The sequence below is a fragment of the Phyllobates terribilis genome, unplaced genomic scaffold (assembly GCF_046119375.1).
Source record: "Phyllobates terribilis strain yellow unplaced genomic scaffold, ASM4611937v1 Scaffold_4__5_contigs__length_816908805, whole genome shotgun sequence".
NCBI lineage: Eukaryota > Metazoa > Chordata > Amphibia > Anura > Dendrobatidae > Phyllobates > Phyllobates terribilis.
The window spans coordinates 319141490-319153961 of record NW_027362764.1 but is presented as its reverse complement, the minus strand read 5'-3'; the positions used below and the strand labels follow the sequence as shown (position 1 = coordinate 319153961).

Genomic DNA, 12472 nt, shown 5'->3' with positions numbered 1-12472 from the left:
GGGATATATCCACGCTGATCTAGTCACCACACCAGTGAATCAGCTAGAGTGGAGATGCTGGGATATATCCACGCTGATCTAGTCACCTCACCAGTGAATCGTCTAGAGTGGAGATGCTGGGATATATCCACGCTGATCTAGTCACCTCACCAGAGAATCAGCTAGAGTGGAGTTGATTTTTTGAGGACCAGAAATAATCAACTCCAGACTAGACGCAACCCTGCTGTCACAGCTGATCGCATTGCTTTGCATTCTGACTACATTTGAGTCAAACAGTGCCCCGTCAGCCGCCTCACGACACGCCCTGCAGTACTCGCCGACCGCCGTAGGACTGAGTGGAGAAGAGCTACGTAAGCGGAAGTCTCCGTCCATAATGTGACTTGCGCATACGAGGCCTGTCATAGTCTGCGGTTTTATGCCCGACACTAGCCAGTGAATTACTGTGAAGTCAGCTGGGGCTGTGCAGCATGGCGCTGGTCTACGGAAACTTGAAGCTGTGAGTAGAAGCCTTGTAGTCTGCCCTCTTGTTACGTGCAGCCTGTGCTCACTATGGCGTGTGCGGTCGGCAGTGGCTGTGCAGGAGCCGGCTGTGCAGGCTGCGGTGCCATTAGCTGCCAGGCACCTGCAGACAAGGATCTCTTCAGAACCGCTCCCGGTGTCAGACCTGACGGAGCCTCCCCAGCCCTGAGGGTTCTGACAGCAGCAAGACTCCTGGCCCCGCTACCAGCCGGTGCTTGCTGCCATATTGCAGCTGCGTCTGCACCTCTTTCTGTGCTGTATTCTAGTTTTTCACTTGATACACTCCGCGCCCTTTTGTATTGGGAGTCCTAAAAGAACTGGCCAGATCTTTCTATTGGGTGGTATTGTATGACACCACCAGGTGGCGCCTGTTCTGTAGCTTTCTTACCTCCAGTCCTGTTACCTCCCATTGAAGTAATGAGGGTGCAAAAGTCGCACAATAAGGGTGTGTTCACTTTGTCACTTAATATTGCTGCAGAATCCTCATGTATTCTTAATCATGATGTAAGTGAAGCACAGGCACAATAGAGCAGCACTCTGCCTTTCACAAGGCCATGGTTTTTCTCATGTGGTTTCCAGATGATACAAAATACTTAAGTAGCAGTACAGGTATCAGGGCCATTGAATAGGGCTATTTCTGCTCGCAGGCCACACACATCCACAGCAAAACTGCAATGGATTCCAATGTAAATACATAGAATATTTTTTATAACGCAATAATTGTCCAATATGGGAGTCTCTGAGTGGGCATTGACGGCTCGAATTATATGCGCTGGGCATTGGCGGCCCGGATTGGGCGCGCTGGGCATTGACGGCCCGCATTGGGCGCGCTGGGCATTGGCGGCCCGCATTGGGCGCGCTGGGCATTGGCGGCCCGCATTGGGCGCGCTGGGCATTGGCGGCCCGCATTGGGCGCGCTGGGCATTGGCGGCCCGCATTGGGCGCGCTGGGCATTGGCGGCCTGCATTGGGCGCGCTGGGCATTGGCGGCACGCATTGGGCGCGCTGGGCTTCTTGAGTTACTTTTTGTACAGAAAAGCTTTCTGTGTGCACTCTGCAGCAGCAGCGATGGCACGAGGACGATGTTTCTCCAGTGTTCCCCATCTTCATACTTGAGATCCCAATTCTTAATTAATGTTTAACCACCGGACTAGCATGAGAAGGCAAACAGGAGTCGGGCTGTGTTTCAGTCCCCGCTGTATTTTTTACTGCTTTGGTGTCACTTTGGATTGTGTTGCCTCCCAATGATTTAGTTGTGGGGGTCTCATGCAATTTTTCTGTGCTTCAGACTGTTTTTAAAGACTACACCCAGAGAGTTGTGGTGAATGACTGCTAGTCTGAAGGGTCCTCAGTTATAAGTGGGGGACCCAAGGTTTAATGCTGAGTCCACTACTATTCAACCTATTTATCAATGATATAGAAGATAGAATTAAGGTCTTGTCCAGGCTTTTTTCAATAGTCTGTAGTCACTCTGTGACTGCAGACTTGTGAATCCTCACATCATGCGCTGTGAGGATTGTCCAGGGCTGACTCTGTGGGAGCAGGGAATCCTGTGATGGCAAGTATGCAATATGCATTCTCCCGGCCACATTCAGACTAGACATGCACAGCCTCACTCAATACAAGTGAATTGATCAAGGCCATGCATGTCTAGTCGGAATGTGGCTCAGACTATGCATATTGTATACTTGCTGTCACATTATCGCTTGGTCTCGTCGCCAGCACTTAAGAATCCTCACAGCGCACGGGATGGGAGGCTTCATAAGTCTGCAGTCACACAGAGTGCATACTTTTGTGAAAAGCCTGGACAATCCCTTTTAATGTAATCTGTCATTTACTCTTGTTGGTAAAGTGTTCATCACAGACTGATCAGCCCTTTTGTTCATAAAATGGCTGCTGGTGGAGGAGCATGTGACCAGCCTTCTCCAATAGAAAAGCAGCTTTCCCATATGAGGCGTATTAGATTTCTATTGCGTATTTTAGAGTAGATACCAGCTGAGAAAATGCAGGGGAATAAGTAGCATTTATTCACATGGGAACATGAACAAAAATGTGGTTGTGGGATAATGTTGGCTTATTTTATTTAATTTAAGTAACAGTTTTGTCATGAGTTGTGGATCAGCATTGTTAGACAGCCCCTGTGTGCAGTAATTTGTCCTAAATTGTAATCTTCTCAGTCTAAATATTTTCCCATCATTGTGAAGAGAAATCACATATTTTGTATTTTCAGTATGCCAGCTTGGTTATTCACATCACAGTGCTGAAAATCTGGCTGGGCGTTTTAACCCCTTTACCCCCTAAACTTGCTTTCATCTTCATGACACAGTCAAATAAAGTTCTGACCACTTTGAGGTAACCGTGGAGCACTTCTACGGATCCCACTGATTCTGAAAATGTTTTTTCATGAAATATTGTACTTCATAATAATAGTAAAATTTCTTCTATATGTCTTGCGTTTATTTGTGTGTAAACAAAAATGTACCAATTTTCAAACTTTTTATTTTTATGTCCTTGAGGCTGCGTGCCCTCGATGCGTTTTTGCTGCGGAATTTGCGCAGCGTAAACACTTGCAAAGCACTTGGTAATCCGTCCTCCATGATCAATCCGCATGTTCCATGCCCATGCTGCGGAATTTTTTTAGCGTATTTTATGTGCTGAAAAATCCGCAGCATGCCCATTATTTGTGCGTTTACGCATGCGGAATTGCCTTCTCAATGCATTTGAAAAACGCAAAGCAATTCCGCATGTCCAAAACGCTTCAAAAACACGTGTTAAATTCCGCACGTGTTTTTCCGGCCATGGACATGCTTAAATTTTCCGCTTCGTGGGCCCATAGCCTAACCCTTTAACCCCTTCTCAACCCTGGGATTTTCCGTTTTTGCATTTTCGTTTTTTGCTCCCCTTGTTCTCAGAGCCATAGCGTTTTTATTTTTTGGTCAATATGGCCATGTGAGGGCTTATTTTTTGCGGGATAAGTTGTACTTTTGAACGACATTACTGGTTTTACTATATCGTATACAGGAAAACAGGAAAAAGATTCCAAGTGCGGTGAAATTGCAAAAAAAGTGCAATACCACAGATGTTGTTTTTTTTTTTTGTTTTTTTTTTACCACGTTCACTGAATGCTAAAATTGACCTGCCATTATTATTCTCCAGGTCATTACGAGTTCATAGACACCAACATGTATAGGTTCTTTTTTATTTAAGTGGTGAAAAAAAATTCCAAAGTTTGCTAAAAAAAAATTATAATATGGCGCCATTTTTCGGGATCTGGGGCCAGGTGAGGGCTTATTTTTTGCGCATCGAGCTGAAGTTTTTATTGATACCATTTTGGGGTAGATCCGATGTTTTGATCACCCGATATTGCATTTTATTGCAATGTTGCGGCGACCAAAAAAACCTAATTCTGGCGTTTAGAATTTTCTTCTCGTTACACCGTTTACCTATCGGATTAATTTTTTTTTTATGTTTGGGCGATTTTGAACACGGCGATAACAAATATGTGTATGTGGGTTTTTTAAAAAATTTTTTTTTGTTTTGAATGGGGCGAAAGGGGGGTGATTTAAACTTTAAATTTTTTTAAATATTTTTAAAAGCATTTTTTTTCACTTTTTGCTTGCTTCTATAGCAGGGGTCCTCAAACTACGGCCCGCGGGCCACATGCGGCTCGCGGAGGACTTTTATCCGACCCACCAGGCTATGGGCGGAGGAGAGGGGAGCGGTGTCAGCGCCCGCCCTTCTCCGCCGCTTGCTCAGGGCCCTGGCAGGCGGATACTTACCTCTCCCCGTGCCTCTGCAGATCCACTGTCTTCCTGCTCTGCGCTTCCTGTGATTTCTCAGGTCAGAGGGTGCGGTGACGTCTTTACACCGCGCCCTCCCGAGTGCCGTCACAGGCAGCGTAGAGCAGGACGCCGTCGCCGCGACGCTGGAGTCCAGACCAGAGTACAGCAGCGGCAGCAAGTGAGAAATAAGGTGCGTATTGGATTTTTTTTTTTTTTTTAATGTATGGAGGCATAGGTCATTATATGGGGTGGTGACATCCTGCAAGGGGTATAATATGGGGGGGGGGGGTGACATGCTGCATGGGGCATTATATGGGGGGAGGTGACATGCTGCATGGGGCATTATATGGGGGGAGGTGACATGCTGCATGCTGCATGGGGCATTATATGGGGGGAGGTGACATGCTGCATGGGGCATTATATGGGGGGAGGTGACATGCTGCATGGGGCATTATATGGGGGGAGGTGACATGCTGCATGGGGCATTATATGCGGGGGTCACATGCTGCATGGGGCATTATATGGGGGGTCACATGCTGCATGGGGCATTATATGGGGGGTCACATGCTGCATGGGGCATTATATGGGGGGTGACATGCTGCATGGGGCATTATATGGGGGGTGACATGCTGCATGGGGCATTATATGGGGGGCGTGACATGCTGCATGGGGCATTATATGGGGGGGGTGACATGCTGCATGGGGCATTATATGGGGGGGTGACATGCTGCATGGGGCATTATATGGGGGGGTGACATGCTGCATGGGGCATTATATGGGGGGGGTGACATGCTGCATGGGGCATTATATGGGGGGGGTGACATGCTGCATGGGGCATTATATGGGGGGGGTGACATGCTGCATGGGGCATTATATGGGGGGGGTGACATGCTGCATGGGGCATTATATGGGGCGGAAAGGGACATGCTGCATGGGGCATTATATGGGGCGGAAAGGGACATGCTGCATGGGGCATTATATGGGGCGGAAAGGGACATGCTGCATGGGGCATTATATGGGGCGGAAAGGGACATGCTGCATGGGGCATTATATGGGGCGGAAAGGGACATGCTGCACGGGGCATTATATGGGGGGCGGAAAGGGACATGCTGCACGGGGCATTATATGGGGGGCGGAAAGGGACATGCTGCACGGGGCATTATATGGGGGGCGGAAAGGGACATGCTGCACGGGGCATTATATGGGGGGCGGAAAGGGACATGCTGCACGGGGCACTATATGGGGGGCGGAAAGGGACATGCTGCACGGGGCACTATATGGGGGGCGGAAAGGGGCATGCTGCACGGGGCACTATATGGGGGGCGGAAAGGGGCATGCTGCACGGGGCACTATATGGGGGGCGGAAAGGGACATGCTGCACGGGGCACTATATGGGGGGCGGAAAGGGACATGCTGCACGGGGCACTATATGGGGGGCGGAAAGGGACATGCTGCACGGGGCACTATATGGGGGGCGGAAAGGGACATGCTGCACGGGGCACTATATGGGGGGCGGAAAGGGACATGCTGCACGGGGCACTATATGGGGGGCGGAAAGGGACATGCTGCACGGGGCACTATATGGGGGGCGGAAAGGGACATGCTGCACGGGGCACTATATGGGGGGCGGAAAGGGACATGCTGCACGGGGCACTATATGGGGGGCGGAAAGGGACATGCTGCACGGGGCACTATATGGGGGGCGGAAAGGGACATGCTGCACGGGGCACTATATGGGGGGCGGAAAGGGACATGCTGCACGGGGCACTATATGGGGGGCGGAAAGGGACATGCTGCACGGGGCACTATATGGGGGGCGGAAAGGGACATGCTGCACGGGGCACTATATGGGGGGCGGAAAGGGACATGCTGCACGGGGCACTATATGGGGGGCGGAAAGGGACATGCTGCACGGGGCACTATATGGGGGGCGGAAAGGGACATGCTGCACGGGGCACTATATGGGGGCGGAAAGGGACATGCTGCACGGGGCACTATATGGGGGGCGGAAAGGGACATGCTGCACGGGGCACTATATGGGGGCGGAAAGGGACATGCTGCACGGGGCACTATATGGGGGGCGGAAAGGGACATGCTGCACGGGGCACTATATGGGGGCGGAAAGGGACATGCTGCACGGGGCACTATATGGGGGGCGGAAAGGGACATGCTGCACGGGGCACTATATGGGGGGCGGAAAGGGACATGCTGCACGGGGCACTATATGGGGGGCGGAAAGGGACATGCTGCACGGGGCACTATATGGGGGGCGGAAAGGGACATGCTGCACGGGGCACTATATGGGGGGCGGAAAGGGACATGCTGCACGGGGCACTATATGGGGGGCGGAAAGGGACATGCTGCACGGGGCACTATATGGGGGGCGGAAAGGGACATGCTGCACGGGGCACTATATGGGGGGCGGAAAGGGACATGCTGCACGGGGCACTATATGGGGGGCGGAAAGGGACATGCTGCACGGGGCACTATATGGGGGGCGGAAAGGGACATGCTGCACGGGGCACTATATGGGGGGCGGAAAGGGACATGCTGCACGGGGCACTATATGGGGGGCGGAAAGGGACATGCTGCACGGGGCACTATATGGGGGGCGGAAAGGGACATGCTGCACGGGGCACTATATGGGGGGCGGAAAGGGACATGCTGCACGGGGCACTATATGGGGGGCGGAAAGGGACATGCTGCACGGGGCACTATATGGGGGGCGGAAAGGGACATGCTGCACGGGGCACTATATGGGGGGCGGAAAGGGACATGCTGCACGGGGCACTATATGGGGGGCGGAAAGGGACATGCTGCACGGGGCACTATATGGGGGGCGGAAAGGGACATGCTGCACGGGGCACTATATGGGGGGCGGAAAGGGACATGCTGCACGGGGCACTATATGGGGGGCGGAAAGGGACATGCTGCACGGGGCACTATATGGGGGGCGGAAAGGGACATGCTGCACGGGGCACTATATGGGGGGCGGAAAGGGACATGCTGCACGGGGCACTATATGGGGGGCGGAAAGGGACATGCTGCACGGGGCACTATATGGGGGGCGGAAAGGGACATGCTGCACGGGGCACTATATGGGGGGCGGAAAGGGACATGCTGCACGGGGCACTATATGGGGGGCGGAAAGGGACATGCTGCACGGGGCACTATATGGGGGGCGGAAAGGGACATGCTGCACGGGGCACTATATGGGGGGCGGAAAGGGACATGCTGCACGGGGCACTATATGGGGGGCGGAAAGGGACATGCTGCACGGGGCACTATATGGGGGGCGGAAAGGGACATGCTGCACGGGGCACTATATGGGGGGCGGAAAGGGACATGCTGCACGGGGCACTATATGGGGGGCGGAAAGGGACATGCTGCACGGGGCACTATATGGGGGGCGGAAAGGGACATGCTGCACGGGGCACTATATGGGGGGCGGAAAGGGACATGCTGCACGGGGCACTATATGGGGGGCGGAAAGGGACATGCTGCACGGGGCACTATATGGGGGGCGGAAAGGGACATGCTGCACGGGGCACTATATGGGGGGCGGAAAGGGACATGCTGCACGGGGCACTATATGGGGGGCGGAAAGGGACATGCTGCACGGGGCACTACATGGGGGGCGGAAAGGGACATGCTGCACGGGGCACTACATGGGGGGCGGAAAGGGACATGCTGCACGGGGCACTACATGGGGGGCGGAAAGGGACATGCTGCACGGGGCACTACATGGGGGGCGGAAAGGGACATGCTGCACGGGGCACTACATGGGGGGCGGAAAGGGACATGCTGCACGGGGCACTACATGGGGGGCGGAAAGGGACATGCTGCACGGGGCACTACATGGGGGGCGGAAAGGGACATGCTGCACGGGGCACTACATGGGGGGCGGAAAGGGACATGCTGCACGGGGCACTACATGGGGGGCGGAAAGGGACATGCTGCACGGGGCACTACATGGGGGGCGGAAAGGGACATGCTGCACGGGGCACTACATGGGGGGCGGAAAGGGACATGCTGCACGGGGCACTACATGGGGGGCGGAAAGGGACATGCTGCACGGGGCACTACATGGGGGGCGGAAAGGGACATGCTGCACGGGGCACTACATGGGGGGCGGAAAGGGACATGCTGCACGGGGCACTACATGGGGGGCGGAAAGGGACATGCTGCACGGGGCACTACATGGGGGGCGGAAAGGGACATGCTGCACGGGGCACTACATGGGGGGCGGAAAGGGACATGCTGCACGGGGCACTACATGGGGGGCGGAAAGGGACATGCTGCACGGGGCACTACATGGGGGGCGGAAAGGGACATGCTGCACGGGGCACTACATGGGGGGCGGAAAGGGACATGCTGCACGGGGCACTACATGGGGGGCGGAAAGGGACATGCTGCACGGGGCACTACATGGGGGGCGGAAAGGGACATGCTGCACGGGGCACTACATGGGGGGCGGAAAGGGACATGCTGCACGGGGCACTATATGGGGGGCGGAAAGGGACATGCTGCACGGGGCACTATATGGGGGGCGGAAAGGGACATGCTGCACGGGGCACTATATGGGGGGCGGAAAGGGACATGCTGCACGGGGCACTATATGGGGGGCGGAAAGGGACATGCTGCACGGGGCACTATATGGGGGGCGGAAAGGGACATGCTGCACGGGGCACTATATGGGGGGCGGAAAGGGACATGCTGCACGGGGCACTATATGGGGGGCGGAAAGGGACATGCTGCACGGGGCACTATATGGGGGGCGGAAAGGGACATGCTGCACGGGGCACTATATGGGGGGCGGAAAGGGACATGCTGCACGGGGCACTATATGGGGGCGGAAAGGGACATGCTGCACGGGGCACTATATGGGGGGCGGAAAGGGACATGCTGCACGGGGCACTATATGGGGGGCGGAAAGGGACATGCTGCACGGGGCACTATATGGGGGGCGGAAAGGGACATGCTGCACGGGGCACTATATGGGGGGCGGAAAGGGACATGCTGCACGGGGCACTATATGGGGGGCGGAAAGGGACATGCTGCACGGGGCACTATATGGGGGGCGGAAAGGGACATGCTGCACGGGGCACTATATGGGGGGCGGAAAGGGACATGCTGCACGGGGCACTATATGGGGGGCGGAAAGGGACATGCTGCACGGGGCACTATATGGGGGGCGGAAAGGGACATGCTGCACGGGGCACTATATGGGGGGCGGAAAGGGACATGCTGCACGGGGCACTATATGGGGGGCGGAAAGGGACATGCTGCACGGGGCACTATATGGGGGGCGGAAAGGGACATGCTGCACGGGGCACTATATGGGGGGCGGAAAGGGACATGCTGCACGGGGCACTATATGGGGGGCGGAAAGGGACATGCTGCACGGGGCACTATATGGGGGGCGGAAAGGGACATGCTGCACGGGGCACTATATGGGGGGCGGAAAGGGACATGCTGCACGGGGCACTATATGGGGGGCGGAAAGGGACATGCTGCACGGGGCACTATATGGGGGGCGGAAAGGGACATGCTGCACGGGGCACTATATGGGGGGCGGAAAGGGACATGCTGCACGGGGCACTATATGGGGGGCGGAAAGGGACATGCTGCACGGGGCACTATATGGGGGGCGGAAAGGGACATGCTGCACGGGGCACTATATGGGGGGCGGAAAGGGACATGCTGCACGGGGCACTATATGGGGGGCGGAAAGGGACATGCTGCACGGGGCACTATATGGGGGGCGGAAAGGGACATGCTGCACGGGGCACTATATGGGGGGCGGAAAGGGACATGCTGCACGGGGCACTATATGGGGGGCGGAAAGGGACATGCTGCACGGGGCACTATATGGGGGGCGGAAAGGGACATGCTGCACGGGGCACTATATGGGGGGCGGAAAGGGACATGCTGCACGGGGCACTATATGGGGGGCGGAAAGGGACATGCTGCACGGGGCACTATATGGGGGGCGGAAAGGGACATGCTGCACGGGGCACTATATGGGGGGCGGAAAGGGACATGCTGCACGGGGCACTATATGGGGGGCGGAAAGGGACATGCTGCACGGGGCACTATATGGGGGGCGGAAAGGGACATGCTGCACGGGGCACTATATGGGGGGCGGAAAGGGACATGCTGCACGGGGCACTATATGGGGGGCGGAAAGGGACATGCTGCACGGGGCACTATATGGGGGGCGGAAAGGGACATGCTGCACGGGGCACTATATGGGGGGCGGAAAGGGACATGCTGCACGGGGCACTATATGGGGGGCGGAAAGGGACATGCTGCACGGGGCACTATATGGGGGGCGGAAAGGGACATGCTGCACGGGGCACTATATGGGGGGCGGAAAGGGACATGCTGCACGGGGCACTATATGGGGGGCGGAAAGGGACATGCTGCACGGGGCACTATATGGGGGGCGGAAAGGGACATGCTGCACGGGGCACTATATGGGGGGCGGAAAGGGACATGCTGCACGGGGCACTATATGGGGGGCGGAAAGGGACATGCTGCACGGGGCACTATATGGGGGGCGGAAAGGGACATGCTGCACGGGGCACTATATGGGGGGCGGAAAGGGACATGCTGCACGGGGCACTATATGGGGGGCGGAAAGGGACATGCTGCACGGGGCACTATATGGGGGGCGGAAAGGGACATGCTGCACGGGGCACTATATGGGGGGCGGAAAGGGACATGCTGCACGGGGCACTATATGGGGGGCGGAAAGGGACATGCTGCACGGGGCACTATATGGGGGGCGGAAAGGGACATGCTGCACGGGGCACTATATGGGGGGCGGAAAGGGACATGCTGCACGGGGCACTATATGGGGGGCGGAAAGGGACATGCTGCACGGGGCACTACATGGGGGGCGGAAAGGGACATGCTGCACGGGGCACTACATGGGGGGCGGAAAGGGACATGCTGCACGGGGCACTACATGGGGGGCGGAAAGGGACATGCTGCACGGGGCACTACATGGGGGGCGGAAAGGGACATGCTGCACGGGGCACTACATGGGGGGCGGAAAGGGACATGCTGCACGGGGCACTACATGGGGGGCGGAAAGGGACATGCTGCACGGGGCACTACATGGGGGGCGGAAAGGGACATGCTGCACGGGGCACTACATGGGGGGCGGAAAGGGACATGCTGCACGGGGCACTACATGGGGGGCGGAAAGGGACATGCTGCACGGGGCACTACATGGGGGGCGGAAAGGGACATGCTGCACGGGGCACTACATGGGGGGCGGAAAGGGACATGCTGCACGGGGCACTACATGGGGGGCGGAAAGGGACATGCTGCACGGGGCACTACATGGGGGGCGGAAAGGGACATGCTGCACGGGGCACTACATGGGGGGCGGAAAGGGACATGCTGCACGGGGCACTACATGGGGGGCGGAAAGGGACATGCTGCACGGGGCACTACATGGGGGGCGGAAAGGGACATGCTGCACGGGGCACTACATGGGGGGCGGAAAGGGACATGCTGCACGGGGCACTATATGGGGGGCGGAAAGGGACATGCTGCACGGGGCACTATATGGGGGGCGGAAAGGGACATGCTGCACGGGGCACTATATGGGGGGCGGAAAGGGACATGCTGCACGGGGCACTATATGGGGGGCGGAAAGGGACATGCTGCACGGGGCACTACATGGGGGGCGGAAAGGGACATGCTGCACGGGGCACTATATGGGGGGCGGAAAGGGACATGCTGCACGGGGCACTATATGGGGGGCGGAAAGGGACATGCTGCACGGGGCACTATATGGGGGGCGGAAAGGGACATGCTGCACGGGGCACTATATGGGGGGCGGAAAGGGACATGCTGCACGGGGCACTATATGGGGGGCGGAAAGGGACATGCTGCACGGGGCACTATATGGGGGGCGGAAAGGGACATGCTGCACGGGGCACTATATGGGGGGCGGAAAGGGACATGCTGCACGGGGCACTATATGGGGGGCGGAAAGGGACATGCTGCACGGGGCACTATATGGGGGGCGGAAAGGGACATGCTGCACGGGGCACTATATGGGGGGCGGAAAGGGACATGCTGCACGGGGCACTATATGGGGGGCGGAAAGGGACATGCTTGCACGGGGGCACTATATGGGGGGCGGAAAGGGAC

At 56.8% G+C, this 12472-nt stretch overlaps 1 protein-coding gene across 2 annotated transcripts in view; it reads left to right on the top strand.

Moving 5' to 3' along the window:
• Nucleotides 1-314: 314 nt before the first annotated feature.
• The window catches only part of SACM1L (SAC1 like phosphatidylinositide phosphatase), a 350039-nt gene continuing 337881 nt past the window's right edge, over nt 315-12472 (top strand). For both annotated transcript variants that reach the window (XM_073678395.1, XM_073678396.1), the window contains exon 1: nt 315-496. In XM_073678395.1, coding sequence (XP_073534496.1) covers nt 468-496 — 29 coding nt within the window. In that variant the 5' untranslated portion in view covers nt 315-467. The remainder of the gene's footprint in view (nt 497-12472) is intronic.